At 43.8% G+C, this 17,298-nt stretch overlaps 2 protein-coding genes across 3 annotated transcripts; one reads left to right on the top strand and one right to left on the bottom strand.

Annotated features, from left to right (window-relative positions):
• The first annotated feature begins 338 nt into the window (after positions 1-338).
• LOC133930642 (uncharacterized) lies at positions 339-8,962 on the top strand. Of its 2 annotated transcripts, XM_062377331.1 has the most exons (15): positions 339-679; positions 1,320-1,396; positions 1,871-2,029; positions 2,321-2,368; positions 2,474-2,534; positions 2,620-2,706; positions 2,793-2,932; positions 3,668-3,748; positions 4,375-4,439; positions 4,763-4,938; positions 5,290-5,420; positions 5,524-5,611; positions 7,110-7,326; positions 7,704-7,810; positions 7,987-8,962. In XM_062377331.1, the coding sequence occupies exons 1-15, from the start codon at positions 512-514 to the stop codon at positions 8,374-8,376; spliced, it is 1,995 nt and encodes a 664-aa protein (XP_062233315.1). In that variant the 5' UTR covers positions 339-511; the 3' UTR covers positions 8,377-8,962. The 2 variants fall into 2 exon arrangements, with proteins under 2 accessions (XP_062233315.1, XP_062233314.1); XM_062377330.1 differs by having other exon boundaries at positions 2,321-2,534.
• Positions 8,963-9,957: 995 nt separating this feature from the next.
• Positions 9,958-10,767, bottom strand: LOC133930643 (uncharacterized). The gene has a single exon (XM_062377332.1). The coding sequence runs from the start codon at positions 10,685-10,687 to the stop codon at positions 10,187-10,189; it is 501 nt and encodes a 166-aa protein (XP_062233316.1). The 5' UTR covers positions 10,688-10,767; the 3' UTR covers positions 9,958-10,186.
• Positions 10,768-17,298: the final 6,531 nt, after the last annotated feature.

Genomic DNA, 17,298 nt, shown 5'->3' with positions numbered 1-17,298 from the left:
TCCATACGGAGGCGAGGGGACCGAGACCGAGAGCGAGATCCTCTCCGGTGCTGAAGCAAATGCAGAGCAGGAACTACAAGGATGAACAATTACTTGCATTTACACTGTAGTAAATGGGTGCAGGTACAATATTGCGTTTTTGAATTTTGAATAGAATAGATGGTTGCACTTTACTGTTCCCTCTCTGTATTTACTTTAGCACTGCAGAGCATATCGATCCGGAGGCGAGCCGTGCTGGATGCTGCTGGGTGCTGACGTCAGCGACAGAGAGAAACGAGCTCCGATCACCGGGCCCCACCTCCGGCCACGAAATCCGCTGAACAAGTCGGATCCGGCCCCACCAGCGCCCCCACCCACCGCTCCACCTCACCCCACGGCCCACAGGCCACAACGCCGAGCTTTTTAAGCCCCCCGCCTGAGTCCTTCCCCGCCACCGCACCAATTCATCTCTCTCTTCCCACCAAAGCTGCGAGGCGGAAGCCGGAGGCGGAGCGGTTGTGGAGGCTGCGAGATGTGGGTGTTCTACCTGATATCGCTGCCGCTGACGGTGGGGATGGTGGCGGCGACGCTGCGCTACTTCGCGGGCCCGGCCGTGCCGGGCCACGTACTCGCCGTCGTCGGCTACGCCTGGCTCTGCTCCCTCTCCTTCGTTGTCCTCGTCCCCACCGACATCTGGACGGTGCGATCCCACAACCTCCTTGAACCCCTTGCGCCATGCTGCTGCCGTGCTGCGCGTCGCTGCGGTGCGGCTTTAATTCGTTGCTTCCTGCTAAGTGCGTGGCGATATCAGAAACCATTTCGGCGTAAGAGGAAACTCCTTAGCGCGGGAGACCAAAATATAGTGTCGGAAATGAATTCTTTTTATGAACCGCATGTGAATCAGTTGCTTGTCCGCTGCAAAATGGTATAAAGTGGGTCTAGCCTGGAAGTGGGAATGGGGTTTGGGCAGTGGTAGTTCATTGTGTGTTGGCAATGTCGACGCGAAGATAAGAATTCGTCAAAAAAAGTAATCACAAGAGTGACGGATTGGAGTTGTTAGAGGGTGGAATAGCCGAATTGGCATTGGAGTGGCTCCGTGGCTTGTCAACGGTGGAGTTTGCTTGTTCCTGCTAAAAAAATCAAGTAAAAAATCACCATTAAAAAACTAAGCAGACTTTGGTTGCCACTGTTTGTACAGATGCATAATAAGTAGAATTGTGGATGAGAAGGCAGACAAGGTGCTGTTACTTGTTACGCTACATATACTCGTGCATTGGTCCGTGAGGTAGTCTGTTTTCATTCTGTTGGCCTGACCCGTTATGCTATTATCTGACTTGCAGGCAAGCTCCGGCAATCAGAAGAGCGACGTTGGATTCTTTTGGAGTTGGTCGTACTGGAGCACATTTATCCTAGCATGGTATGTCAGTGATCACTGATCACAAAAACTCGCGTTTCAGTCTCATCCCCATGGTAGCAGTGTTGGAAGACCTGGAAATGATACCTACTGTAGCTCCTTATATTGCTAAAGATGAGCTCAAAACTTGACATGTCCATGCCATAGCGTTTATATAGTCTGAACTGCTGCAGAAGCATTGAATTTTTAATTGGCAATTGGTCAACGTTCTTTTTTTTTTAGGAACATTGGTCAGTGTTTTAACTGAACGTTTCTGAACATGGTTACTATATGAGAAGATCCTGACCTCTTGGTCAGTATTGCTGTTTTCATATTAAATATCATATTTGTCATGAGAGTTCCACTGATGTCAAAAGTTTCTGATGGAACGACTTATTTTTCCTTTCATCTATTTAGGTTCACAGTTATTAGGTTGTTTGTCGAAATGCACATTTTTACAGTATTGTCATTTGAAATTCTGTCTATCTATCCGAACAGGTCTATTGTTCCGACTCTTCAGGGCTATGAAGATTCCGGAGATTTCACATTCAAAGAAAGGCTGAAAGCTAGCATCCACAAGAATTTGACCTATTATTCAATTGTAGGAGCTACTGGCCTTTTTGGACTCATTCTGATTATAATCATGCGTCATGATTGGTATGCTTCAAATGTCTATTGAGTTTGTATAATCCTCGATCAATCTAATATGTTTCTGCATCTCATGCTCAAATGTGATTGATCTGTTTAGAGTGCACTGGAACAAATAGCTGATATTTTTTCCATCTTGACATGGTAGTTTAAAGTTATCCAGTTTCAGCTACTCTAAGTCTTTCTTGACAATATACTGTTTCTTTTGTTCAGTCCTTTTAGTAATCACTATTTGGAGAAGGGAGCCTTTTGAATTTTTTACTTCACTGTCTTAACTTGAAATAATGCTACTGTTGGCAGGATTGGTGGTATCTTGGGCTTTGCCATGGCATGCTCGAATACCTTTGGGTTAGTGACAGGTGCCTTTCTTCTTGGTTTTGGCTTGATCGAAATTCCAAGGAATATATGGAGAAATGCTGATTGGACTTGGCGCCAGCAATTTTTATCTCACAGAATTGCAAAGATAGCTATGAAGCTTGACCATGCTCACCAAGAATATTGCAATGCAATATTTGTACGTGCTATAATAGATTATAAATAGTCATTTCATGATCATCGCATTCTGCTGAAAGTTTTTTTTTTCTTTTCCCATATATAAGGTTGTTGAAGCCACCTCAAATCAAATGTCCAAGCGCGACCCATTAAGACCTTGCATGGATATCATTGATAGTATGCTGGCTCGAATGGTATGGATGCTCAGGTATCACTTGAATTTGCATTTATATAGTGGGATTATCCATAATAACTCATAATCTCACACCGTTTTTCTCAGCTGCAAGGTGATCCATTATTCAAGCCAACTGGTGGCAAATTAGGAGAAAAAGACATGGACTATGATACTGATGACAAAACAATGGCTACTCTCCGACGTCAACTTAGGAGAGCGCACGAGGAGTATTATAGGCGTAAATGGTATGATATACTAGGATACTACACGTTGATATCTTAAACGTGCACTTTTTAGTAAGGGAAATGTACATGTTACCTTCCTGAGCTATCAGCTTTGTCTACATTTAACCCTGAACTATGAAACCTTTTATTTTAGCCCTTGAATTATCAGGATGTTTCAAATTCGACCTTGATGGTGGATTTCAAAGTGGTTTTGCCACGTGGTAACCATATCAGCAGGTACCACCACCATGGAGTTCCACCACACCATTTCTACTGATCCTATAAATGAATTAAAAAATGCTAGAAAATTAAGATGATACTTTGTTGAGCTTGGACCCGTTGCTGGTTCCTGCCCACCGTCGGACCTACTGCTTTGCTGGTAATGTTCACACCTGTAGAATAAAACGGGGGACAAAATTGCCCAGTGAAATTGTGCTGCTTGCGCACCATGTCAGGAAATATTTCTTTATTAGCATGCCATATCGGCAAAACTGTCTTGAAACCACTTCTGGGATTGGATTTGCTCCTATTTTGATAGTTCAAGGGTGTAAAGTAAATGGTTATGTAATTCAGGGATGAAGTTAGATAAACATGAAAGTTAGGGGGTAATGTACATGTTTTCCTTTAGTAAATTCTTGTAGAGTTACTACTGAAGTTTGAAACGGAAGCTCACAAATGCTGAAAATTTCAAAACAATTTTGCTTCTCTACTTAATTTCTCATATCTATTATTCAATTATATTTTGTGCTTTTGCAGTGAGTATATGACTTATGTCATGGAAGCTCTTGAGCTAGAAGACACCATTAGAAACTATGAGCAACGTGATGCAAATGGATGGTGAGTAATTGACTTTTTATGTTCGCATAGAGTGGCTGTACCAGTTCATGAAATTATTTTCATGCTGAAAACTAGCCATAAGACAACAGAGTATTTTAGGTTTGGTGCATGTAGTTACACGACTTGACTCTCAGTACAGTTTTAATTACTGGGCAACTTTAGCATTTTGATGTATCTTTCACTCTGTTTAATAACATATCGTGATAAGCTACCTTGGTGGATTTTCTTTGGTATTTGTACCACTGTAAATATTTCATTGATCAATTTAATCGATTGATGCACTAAGGATGAATGGATGATATGTTTGCCGAGCTTCATTATCATATAGAGCTACTGAATAACATAATGTTATGTGCAATTCTAACATTAGAACTCTTTTGCTAAATTTGCCCAGTCCATGCACTTGAATTGTGCTAACGTGGATATTTGAGTAAATTTACTTCTTGGCATTTCAAAAAACTATTCCTGGCTATGCAAATATTATAAGGTTGATAAATCTTATATCAGCAGATATGTATTACTTTTTGCACAAACTGCTGCAATCATCATGTGTTTATCCTCATGTCAAATATTTCTAGATGTCTGTTTCAATCATCTTTATATCTAATTTACTTTTACTTTTGCAGGAAATATCTATCGAGTTTCAGGGAAAATCGATCAGGCACATTGGGGCCCTTCCTTGACTCCATAGGTATTTTCTTCCAATCTGAGATGGAAATGTCTTTCGATATTTCTTTAATGATGTAATAATTGGAAATGACTTACAAGAATCTACTAGTTGTACTGATCGTAAGCAATAACCTGACATTCATTCATCAAGTGGCAATGCATATGCATTTATCCTTTCTATGGAATTTCGAAGCTGAAAAGTGTTCCTAGAAATTTCATACTAAAGATATGTCTTTATGTACAACCCTATCATTGATCATACATATGCATTGAAAGTTTTAAGTTGACCTCCCTGACCTTTCAGTAATTCATGGAACTGATTCGAAGGAGCATTCACAATTTCAGAGTTCATTTGGCGCTGTTTACTGAGAAAGCAACTTATGAGAGTACTTTCTATTGTTCTTGGCTGCATCTCAGCCTCCATACTGTTGGCTGAGGCCACTTTGCTGCCAAGTGGTGTTGATCTGTCACTTTTCTCCAATCTTATAAATGCTGTAGGAAAGCAAGAAGTTCTAGTACAGGTAAGAAATTGGGCCATTCGAGTGCTGCAACTTTGCCTTGTTATCACTTGCTGTTAGTTTGGAGGGAAATGCGCACAATGACTCCACTTCACTCACATGTATATGCTTTTTATAAGCATAACTTCTTTGAATGGGATTATTCAATCCTTTACTTCTTGCTTTTATTGGTCATTTACGCTACTATTTCTCCTTTAATATGTGAGCAATGCTTTCTGGTGGCTTGTTGAATTCTGCTTTTTAGAGGATCAAATACTGTTGTTCCTTTTACTCATTGTACACTCGTCATAAAAGAACAATTTCCAAAGTACTATTATAACCTTATTTTTGCTGATTAGAGTTTCCACTTAACAGGTTGCTGCATTTGTTCCCTTGATGTATATGTGCATTTGCACATATTATTCGCTGCTGAGGATAGGGATGATGGTGTTCTATTCGTTGACCCCAGGACAAACTAGTTCAGTCAGCTTGCTTATGATCTGCTCGTATGTTTTCCAGTTTCCTACCTTTTGGTGCTTCAAGTGGCAGGAATCGTTAAAGACTCTTTTGCATCCTAATCTAATTTTTACATCAACTATTCCAATGCAGAATGGTTGCCAGATATGCACCACCTATTTCTTACAACTTCCTGAATCTCATTCACCTTGGTGATAATTCTAAAACTACTTTCGAAAAGGTGATAATTTTGATATGTTCCTTATCTGTGCTGTTCTATTGCTTTCTTGGTAATAAATACAATCAATATATGTCGTAGACTTTTCTATTTCATTTTTTGGTTTTGGGGTTGGGGTGGGAGGGGGGCACCATGAAATATGTGCGTGCATGTGATGACGAAGTGAAATGAATCCATTATCCACCACACTAGGAAAGTGAAGTTTTAAAATACTATATGATTGCAACCTTAGGGTTCGCATACCAAATAAAGGGTCCCTGTTTAGGATTTACAACTCTTTCTGCGAATCACTGATCCTACCATTCAGTAGAAAAAATGAAAAAATATTTATATATCACTTCGCAGCACGTCCAAAAATAATTCGGACAAAATTCATTTGAAAAAATTTGAAATTTGGAGGAAAATCGTGATTTTACCCGCTCGGTAACGGGTCGAATTGGACCGGTTACCGAGCGGTTTTCTCGAATTTTCCGCATTGTCGGTAACCGTTCGGTTTTGTCGGTAACCGTTCAGTTTTCTCGATTTTCAATGACGTTCAACAAAAAACCCAAAAATTATCTCAATCTTGTAAAATCAACAACTAATTCATCTGAGCTTCAAATCAAGTGAAACAAATTTTATTGGTTTTCTTGTAACATGATCTACATGATAAAAGTATTTATACTCATAAAAAAGTTCAAAATTTTCTATGAGAAAATGTATTTGTTAAACCAAGTTAAATGCATAGTTTACTCTTAGCTAATCCAAAAATCATGAAACTAATTTTGTTAGTCTTCTTACATGATCCTATGTCTTTTAAAAATACATGAACTCATGAATTAGTTATTGTAACATGCAGGATTGTGTAAATATGTTGTGACTAGATTAATTCATAAGACCCATCACACCTCAAAAATTAGTGAAACCACTTTTATTAGGTTATTTATACTATGATTTACGTAAGAAAAATAATAGTAGACATGAAAAAGTTAATTACAGTGCTGTTTCTTAACATATTCACTTTGTGTCTAGTTTTCTTAAAGTTTTTTTGATTTTTTTTATTTTTTTCGAATTTTTTGAATTCAAATTCGGTTATTGTTCGGTTTCTGAAACCGAGCCAGACCGAGATGGCTGGTTATCACATTTTTTCTCGGTAACCGTCGGTTTTTGGAACCCTGGTCCCAGGCCGCCACGGTCGCACCAGTGGGGCCCGTAGGTGGCCCCGCTAAGCTGAATATATATATATATATATATATAAAGTTAACCTATTGTGAACCCTATAAGATATCTTGAAGTCGGTAGGGGCCCCATAAGATATCAATGAATGATAGTCAGATTCTCTGGAGAGAAGGTGTTTGGAGTATTTCTTTTTTACTGCACTTGCAGAGTGCAGAATTTGTCTTATTATTGTATAAATGCCCTAGTGTTATTTGACTGTTATGTTCTTTCTGAAACATACTATTTACAAGAAAATAAGTCCCAGTTAATTGCTTGTCTTATCATCTCTTGTACTGTTATGTAGAGAATGGGAAACATTGATGACATTGTCCCTTTCTTCGGGAGAAGCTTCAACAGAATCTATCCACTCATTATGGTTGTTTATACTCTACTGGTCGCCGGTAATTTCTTTGGGCTCCTGATTGACTTTTTTGGAAGCTTGAAAAGGTTCAAGTACTGGACTGACCAAGAAGAAGATATGGACGGGTTTGATCCATCTGGAGTGATTATTCTGCAGAAGGGTAAGAACTGCATAATTTATCTGTGAGGGTATCTTTTCTTATTATCCCACACATCTCCCTCTAATGGGAATTTCAGTTTTGTTTCCCTCTGCAAATAAATGCCAAAGAACTGGGAGCTACATTAATAGGATCATGTATCTGAATTTCAAGTGTTTCTAATGTTACCTCAATATTTATATTTCTCATTAGTATTTAACATTTTATCAACTTATCATGCCTATACAAAATACACTTCAAAGACTGCTAGCGTCTCTGAACCATCAAGCATTATGCTCTATTCTCGTCTTATTTCTTTCTTTTGTTGAGAGAAGTCGTTTTGCTCCTGGAATGACTTGTTCTATCAGATATTGCCTAATGTATTTTGTTTTCTTCTGCAGAGAGAATCTCGATGGAACAAGGACGCAAAGTCAGTGAGCAAGCAACTCCACTATCAAGAAATTTCAGTGGTGTAAGCAAAGACGTCGAATCTGGAATTGTACCACTGGTGCGAATTTATTTGGATGCATCACCAGTCCTTATTCATGATGGCTTTAGTATTTGTCTTGTTCATTTCCTCCACGAGTCTGCACTCTGTAGTATTTTGTTTGGCAGAATTTGAGCCCAAAATTTAGACCATTTAGAGATGTTTCTCTTAGTTCATCTTCAATTTGTTTTGAACAGGGTGAAAAAACAGTGGAAAAGAAGACGGAAGGAACCGCCCAGTCAAAATATGGTGGCAACGTTGCACACAAATACTCTTCTATTAGAGAACAATGCAGTAGTCAGAAATCAGTGGATCAAGTAACCTCATCGACCTCCATTTCGCTTGAAGCTGGAAACCCTGAAACGTCGCCTTCTGTCAGTGTAGCACCAGATTCATCAGTTGGAATGACCTCAACATGGACCTCAATGAAGACAAGTCTTCAGAATTTCAAAGCAAACATGGGCTCTAAGAAATTCCTTCGTCCGAGCCAGTCTCCAAGTGTATCACTCGATGAGATCTTCGAAAGGTTGCAACGGCATCCGAGCAATGCACATGTGGATCACCTTGATGATGATGGACTACCTTGACGACGATGACATTGAGAACACGAACCCAACAGTTCAAAGATCAGCAAGATAGCTTGACGTATCTGAAGATAGAATACGAAAGCTCAGGTTGTACGGGATTGGAGAGCAGTGGATACAGAAAGGAGTGCATAAAGAAGTTAGATACAAGATGTATAGATTTTTGGTAGGCTTCTGCGGGACCCAGGTTACTAGTTCATCTGGAAAAGTGTAAATATGAACCGGTAATATGATGATCTGTCCTGCCCATAGAAGGTTAGAGGTACCAAAAAGAGGGGAGAATGTATGGAGAAGTTTTGTGCGCTGTCAGAGTGTTTCTGATCATCGCATAATCTTAGTTACACCACACATGCTATCTGATTACTTACTCAGAAGTCAATCAGAATAGATGACTAAAAAAACATACAACATGGGGAATGCATAATGAGGAAGTGGCAAGCAGTGTCTTAGTTGTATTCTACTCCTTTTTTGCGAGAATATTAGTTACACCTGCCATGGAAGAAACGAAAAACACTAAATGTCTTTTCTCAAAAAGCAAAAGTGATGTATGCTGAGAGCCCTGCTTGTGCAGCAGTTGTGCTGCCTGACGACTACAAAATGTCTGTCACTAAGAGGCTGTTTGGTTGTTACTCTCGTGGAGATGTGCTTGAGCTTAAGCAAGTCGGAGATATGTCTGAGGGATGTTTGGTTCCTCAGGGGTTGCTACCCTGAGCGTCTCCCTGCTCAGGCGCGTGTCATAGGCTCAGGCATTTTGAAATCGGACGCCTGAGACTCGCGTCTCTAGTGCGCTTGTGCCTGAGTTACCTCCTTTCTTCCACCGTGCTCTCTCTCGTTGACCATCCACTCTGTGTGGCCAAACTCTTTCCTGGCGACCGTCTTCACGCGCAGCTGCTTCCACAAACACCTTCCGTCGAAGCCATGCTACAGGCCCCATCTGCCCCGAGGCTGTGAGCATGCGATGGAGGAGCTCTCTCTCAGCCTCGGACTTCATGCGATGCTGCCCTGGAGAAGCTCTGCGCGCGTAGCTACCTCGGTCTCCACACGATGCTGCTGCCCTCCCGACGAACCCACAGGTGCCCTCCAGCTCCCGCAACTCTTCTCAGCCTCCCCACCGGCCGACCTTACTCGCGACATAGACCATGTATGAGGCCAAATCAATCGCACCACCATCTTCTACACCTCCTAACGGTCCATTTTGGTGGTCAGTGGCGCACTTCCGACCGATCCTCGCTGCCGGCGAGATCCAGAGGTGGGTCGTCTTCCTTCTGGAAGAAACGATGAACACAGTAAAAGCGTATTCTTTCCTTACTATTTGGCAAAACCTATTCTGAAGTTCCGTTTTCATCTCAGGCTTATGGCTGCAACCAAACAACAAGAACTCCATGCCTGAGCAGGCAAATAGGATCTCAATCTCAGGGAGGTCTCAGGCATGCAAAATACTCAGGCATATGAACTAGGTAAGCAACCAAACAAGCCCTACTTGCCAAAACAAGTAAACAACTCAGTCGCACAGCCAGCGAACGCAACATTAGTCTGGCCAGTGAACACGATCAGTTTGATCATGGCACCATGACGGGAGCAGAATAACGCGAACGAGCCGAGTGCAAGTTTCTTGATTTCTTAGTGATTTTTACAAATTGGGCAAGCAATTATGCGGGGAAAAAGAAAAGGAGAACGAAAGATGGCGCCAGATAATCAACAACGTAAGCACAGGAATACACAAACGAAACAACTCAACGCGCTCGCCCACTGCATGGTCTTCGTCGTCTCCGCCCGCGCCCGCGCACGCTGCACGCGCGCCCACGCGCGCCCATCAGACCGCCGGCGCACGCTTGAGCGGCACCGCGGCGCTCTTCTCCGCGGCAGCAGCCCGGGAGTGCGCGAGCGAGCACCCATCCTTCCGGTGCCATGCCCCGTGGTGGAGCTGCTGCTGCAGCCGCGCCCAGAAGTTGCCCTTCTTCGCCTTCCTCTCCCCCTCCTCCTCGGGCGGCGCCTCCTCCCGACGACCCACGACGAGCGCCGCCAAAGCCGCCGACTCCCTCCCCTCCTGCCGCAACAGCATCCCGAGCCTCTCGCGGCGGCGCGGCGCGTGGGCCGACGGCGCGACGCTCTCCTCCCACGACGAGCAAGGGGAGGAGGCCGACGACGACGAGGGTGAGGAGGCGTTTGCGTCGGAGCGCGCGGCCGCGGCGGAGAGGCGCGAGAGGCGGCCCCGCAGGCAGAACGGGCACACGCCCGCCGAGTGCCGGTGCCGCGGGTGCCTCCTGCACCGCGCGGGGTCCGCCTCATTCGACTTGCCCGCGGCGGCCGCCATGGATACTGCCGAGCACGACTGACCAAACGAGTGCCGAGTACAGCGATGGAACAAGAAATGGGCGCGCGCGCGCGCGTGCAGGTGGCTGCTGGTGCGGCCTGGCCGTGCGGGTGCGTGGTCCTATATATGGCGCGGGGCCTGGGGAAGTTTCGCGGGTGCAACAGGAAGTGAGTTGGGTGTGTGGGGAGCGTGGCAGTTGGGATGGTGGAGTGCGTCGATGGCGCGTGGTTGGAGCCTCCCTGGGATTCGCTGTTGGCTCGGTTGGATGGGTCTGGGCCCGTGGGCGGCGGGAAGCGCACACAACCTCACGTCTTTGCTACAGTACTACCGTGTTCTGCTTTTGGTCGAACCTCACGATCCGCATATAGCCGATCAACAAAATGGCGCAACAGCTTGATTGGTTTAGTGATGATGGCTTGCTATAATTCCGTCCACGGTCACCTACAGATTCCACTATAGACACACTACAGATCGACGAAATCGAAGCGCCGCCGGATCCGTCGTCTTCCTGGCGGGATCGGAGCGACCGGTGGCCATCCTCCCTCCTCCCTTCACTGGTCGGTGTCAGATGGTGTAAAAAGAGCCGCCGGTGGTGGACGGCTTCGAGCTCTGCTCGTTCTTATTGCCAGAGAAATGCAAATTGGCAAGTCTTTAGGCACGTACAATCTATCTAGGTTATCTATTTCTTTTATCTGATACTTATATATCTGTTAATTTTTTTATATTTAATGATTTTTTATCTATATTTTTAACACAAATCTCAACACAAATAAATATCTTAATAAGTAATATGTACGCATGATTTAGTAGAATTTTTATGTTCTTACCAAATAAATGTTTGTCGCTATCTTTGTCCACCGGCCGAACCCCTCTACTCCTTTCTTTCTCTGGTGAAGCTATGATGAGAGGAGCAGTCTCGGTTCACGAGCTACGAGCTAGCCTTTCAAGAAGCACTAGCGATTTGCTTTTTAGTGCTCTCTCACCTCCACATCGGGCGGATTCTAATTCAGCTAGCATTATCGATCACCGATGGATATGACTAAGTAGATCGTGCTTCTAGATTGATAAAGACATAAAGCAAATAAAAGACATGTGGCCTAATAAATCCTGAAAGCCTTAATCCAAACCCTACACTGTAGGCCTGGAGCCAAATACAAACGTTCCCGTGAGGAGTTGGGATGACAGTTTTATCTGTTTAGCTACGGATAAATACCATAATAGAGTTAGATTTATTCTTGTTTGCTGCCTACAAGCATATTTGTGGACGCAAATCGCTACCCGATGGTTATACAGGCATGCGTCTAGATAAGACACACCTACTCATACATGTGACACCCGTTTATCCGTGTGTGTATATATGACAGGTGAGCCTAGTTTAAATCTCCACTCTCCAATCATAACCCTAATCCCCATCAGTCTTACCTCGTGCCTATGCAACCATTCATTTACATTTCACACCAACCACCACTCACCTGCCATGGCACCAAGCGACCAAGTCAATACCTACCTCGATCCAACCCATTTGCCGTAGGATAAACAAGACTCTTTGGACTGGTAATTGACCACAATCATTCACATGGATATACATGTATGCCCGTAAACGAAGAGTTTGTTCCCCACTCTTCATCCATGGAGCGTTCGTGGGTATGCCAACGAATGAGGTAAAACTCACGAGTACAATTACGAATGAGTACTAGACACACCCGTCATACCCTATTGCCATCCCTAGCGAGGAGGGATGTACATATCAAGTCCTGCTATAGGCGGCTGCTACTTGCTGAGAGTGTTTTCATAGGCTGAGAGTGTTTTCAGCTCGATTGTATCACCTTGATGTAATTATTTAAGTTTAATAAAAATTTCTATTATAAAAAAAATATATCCGTAGACGACAAGTTTGTTCTCCACTCTTCATCCATAGAGCATTCGTGGGTATGCCAGTGGATGAGCTAAAACTCACTGGTACGATTACGGACGGGTACTAGCAAAACCCGTCATACTTTATTACCATCGCTAACACGGAGGGATGTAAATATCAAATAACTAGAAATTCATCCGAAATCCTGCAAAGAAAATCAGTTGACCTTCTCATTCTCGTGATGTTTCAACGTGCGCGCCATGCATTTAGCATGTAAATACAGATGCACCGTCACGCATTTTCAAAGCTAGTAGAGCGTGCCGCGTCACCTGTAAAACATGCACGCACGGCACCGAGACTTTCCACGTACGGCCGCGCCACCGTGCACGCCACGCCGCAGGGTCGCCTCGCCTCATCTCGCAGCCCCCCCCCCCCCCCCGGTGCAGACAAGGCGCCTGCCGCTGCGCGTACGGTGTCCCCTCCTGCCGAGACCGCGCAGGCGATTACCCAGGCGCACAAAGGGATACGCGCGGCGCGCGCTCCCACGCGTGTTTCCTCCTTTCCGCGCACGTGATCCCGTCGGTCGCGAGCCGGCCGCCGTCGAGCCCCAATCGACCGGGAGCATACGCTGGTACGCAGCACGTACGCGCGCTTCCTTTTGCACGCCGGCGTTGACAGCTGAACAGCGCGGGCGGCTGCTTTGCTCGGCCTGATTGGAACCAGCCGGCAGCCTGGCGCGAGCGCTTTATCGCTTTCGTGTCCGGAGCCTCCGCGCTTTTTGCTCGCGCGTGTTCGCCAGCGACCAGCGCCCGTTCGTGCCATTGGCTAGGTACTGGGCGGCTGGGCGCTGCGTGCAGGGTGCAGGACTGCAGGGTGGCGCTTCAGAAAAGTGACAAGTGCTTGAGCAAGCAGACAAGGCAGGAACTGACTGGGCTGGCCGTGCAGCGCAGTGCCTTGCAAAGGGCGTACATGCACGAAGGCAAGCGCTGGCGCAGTGTGGAGTAGGTACGGCGCGCGTCTAAGATGAGTGGTTGTTTGTCTGTGCTCGTTTGTTTCTAGCATATGCTTGGCACTGGTTTGCAGAAAGTCAATACTCCCTCTGGTTCTAAATGTAGGTCGTTTTAGTCCTCTCAACTATTCTTTAAATATAAGTTATTCTCAACAAGGTTATTTGATCTACTTTCTTAATCTTTGTCCATAAGTCTAAAACGACCTATATTTGCAATCGAAGGGATATTTGCCAAGTCAATGAACTTTGCTAGCATTTATCATTTCACACTGAATTTGTGTATTTAGCTGAGGGACACTGCAAATTTGAAATTGTTTGCCACAGGACATTGCTGGCATTAAAATATAATATGTGAAAAGTCTATTTTGGCCCTAGCTAGTTGGGCCCACCGTCATTTTTTTTCGTTCTCTTTGTTTCTTACCACCGGACCCACTTGTCACTCACGTCATCTTTATTCTGCCAAGTCGAGCTCACACGCAACACGCGGAGGAGTCCCGACTATAGTGGCGCTCGGTTGCCTCTTGGATTTACTCGGTGGAATCCGAGCGGCCAAGGCCTGCGGCTGCAAGTGCTCCTCAATTGGCAAGATCGAAGGGCATTTGATTGTGGTGGTGCGTTTGGGAAGGCAAAGATTTGGTGTGATGCTTGTATAGTTGGTATGCTGCTTTTTGGGGTTTAACTACGTGTGATTTGCTTGCTGATGTGATGGAGATTTGACTCAACGCCATCATGACCAGATCCAACTACAATTAGATCGGAGAGGCACGCAGCTCCTCCATCCTTGATGGTGCCATGTGTAAGAGCCCCTTTGAAAGATAGGATAGGAAAAATGTAGGAATAGAAATGTCATGCTTATATAATCTTATGAGAATTGAAAATACGGGAATAAAAAAGGAAGCTCTTTGATAGCAGCATAGGAAAAACAAAGGAATCAATCACACCTCTTATTGTGTGTTTGTTTGAATTTGAACAGCTAGCCGTTTGACCAAGGTAGCTGTTGCCTGATCTTGTTATATTACCTTGATTGGTATTTTGGCTGACATGCAATCGTATATGATTGCACCTGACCATAGGCCACAAGACAAGGATGAACAGTAGATGCTCTGCATGGGCAGTAACAACCTTTAGGCCCACAAAAAGCTACAAAATGGGGGCAGTGAACACTGCGTAGCCCATCAAACAACCAAACTCCATCGCGTGGATAAAGCCTTGAAGTCAAGTAGCCTCCAGGAGTCTAGGGAGTCACCGTGTCGGCCGTCGGTGAGGAGTGAGCGTTAGGACGCTAGCGCCCACCGCGGCTCCGCTCGACTCTTCGCGCTCACCATCACCGCGTCGCTGTGTCAGCCGTCTGCGCCTCTGCGGTCTCTGCCGGGCGCCGACCCTGCCGTCATTGCTGGCTGCCACCGCGGCGTAGCCCCGCCTCACCCAGCTCCTGGGCACCCAGCCGCTCCCATCAGCACCAGGCACCAGGCACCAGGTCGTCCATTCTACCAATGCTGCACGCACGTCGCTCGCACAACAAACTAGCGCACATGCCATAACCCAATGAGCCAATTGAGGTACTCTTCTCAAGCAAATAAGCAGTTGTTTCATAAATCATACTTCAATACTTCATATTGAGACATTGAGTTACTCTGTTTAGATTTGTTGCAATCATACTTCAATATTCTATTTAGACATGAAGTTCTATATGTATGTAAGGATTAGTAATTTATTTTCTTGTTTCCTCTCTCCTATCAGGTTGTAGATATTAAAGCATAAACCAGTAACACATTTGAGTATCCCTTGTTACTTTTGTCATTATCATGGATCCAAACTATCGATGACGATCACAAAATGAAGATGACTTCATGTTTTTTGTTCTCCCTACCAGGTTCATCACAGCTATCATGTAGTAAGAAACCGATGCATACATCAAAACTTTCAAGGGCTTGTCTCGTTAATGAAATCTTAACGGGACATGAAAGCCTAAGCAAAAGGAACTTTCACATAGAAGTTGGCATTTTTCAAGCTTTGTTCAATAAGTTGCGTGAGAAACAACTACTTGTTGATTCAAGAGCCGTCTCAATAAAAGAGCAAGTTGCTATATTCTTGTATGCACTAGCAAAAAATGCAAGTAAGGAGACCTTGCAACATGAGTTTCAACACAATGGAGAAATAATAAGTTGGCATTTTGGTGCGGTGCTTGATGCAGTTATGTAGCTTACATGCATATACATATGCCCACCTTCACTACATCCACATCAGATCTTGAAAAGACCAAAATTTTACCCCTTTTTTTAGGTATGAACAAATGCATGTTCCAATTCATTTAATTTTAGGAAGTCAAAATGATCACTTTAGAGACAAGATTATATTTTGGATTCATATAGGACCGTATTGGCTTTATTGATAGGACACACATACCAATGATACTTTCATTAGACCAATAAGAACCATATCAGAATAGAAAGCAAACACTATCTCAGAATGTTATGCTAGCTTGTGATTTTGATACGAAGTTTGTACATGTACATGCTGTCTGAGATGGATCAGATTTAGATGCAAGAGTTCTACAAGATGCACTTAACCATGGCTTTCAAGTACCTTATGGTAATTTTTTCTTGTAGATGCTGGTTATGTAAATACAACACAATTCCTTGCACCATACCGTGGAACAAGATATCATTTACAAGAACAAAGAAGTGCTCACCAAAAACCACAAGATTACAAGGAGTTGTTCAATCTTCGACATGCACAACTCAGAAACCATATTGAGAGGGCAATTGATGTATTAAAAATGAGATTTCCTATACCGAGGACTGGCTCACACTACCCAGTTAATAATCAAGTTGACATATATGTTGCTTGTTGTGTTCTACACAACTTCATACGCATGAATAATGCAGATGTGTTGTAGCCAAATGAAAGGATCGAATGGCCCAAGAGGGGGTGAATTGGACTATTAAAAATTTACCCCTACCAAATTTTAGAACGAGTAGCAACCTTAGCCTAGACGAACTAAAATATGATTACACGATCAAATTAGATGGAAGCAAGAAAACAAGCAAGCTAGAACATAAAGTAAATGCAGAAAGTAAAACTTGCAAGAAGTAAATACCCAAATGTAAATGTGGAAAAGTAAGGAGATGGACAAAAGAACACCGATTTTTTTCCCGAGATATTGAGGAGTTAGCACTTCCCTTAGTCCTTGTTGGAGCATTCACAAAAGATATCACTCACCCTTGACTCATGAAGTCTCAAGTGCTCACTCATGATTAACACTTCTCCATCTCTGGATTGGCGGGTATCAAACCAAGCACATAACTCTTCATGGGGCTCCCACAAAAACTCCAAGAGCTCGAGACACCTCCAATCTCTAAATACTGGCTAGGTGTTGTCAACCATCAAAAGTAAAGACAATAGCTTCACTTGACCAAGATCAAGCCTAGACTACACCTAGATGCACACTTGCTACTCTCCAAGCACTAAAGATGTCCTTAACCTTTAAGTAAAAACTTTTGAATTCACTCAACTGCACTCTCTTGCTTCTTGATGACACACACAATGTACGAGCTCTTCTGAGGTCATAAGAGATACATATGAGACCAAATGAGGGGGTATTTATAGGGTAGAGATCTAAAATTAGCCGTTGCCTAATAACTCACTTTTTCTGTTAACACCGGATGATCCAGTGAGCATCTTCTTACTCACACCGAATAATCTAGTGAGTAAAAATTTGAAAAACGCACTGTGCCAGCTCTCATT

The sequence above is a fragment of the Phragmites australis genome, chromosome 10 (assembly GCF_958298935.1).
Source record: "Phragmites australis chromosome 10, lpPhrAust1.1, whole genome shotgun sequence".
NCBI lineage: Eukaryota > Viridiplantae > Streptophyta > Magnoliopsida > Poales > Poaceae > Phragmites > Phragmites australis.
Note: the sequence above shows the minus strand (reverse complement) of the source record. Positions and strands in the feature narration are given on the sequence as shown.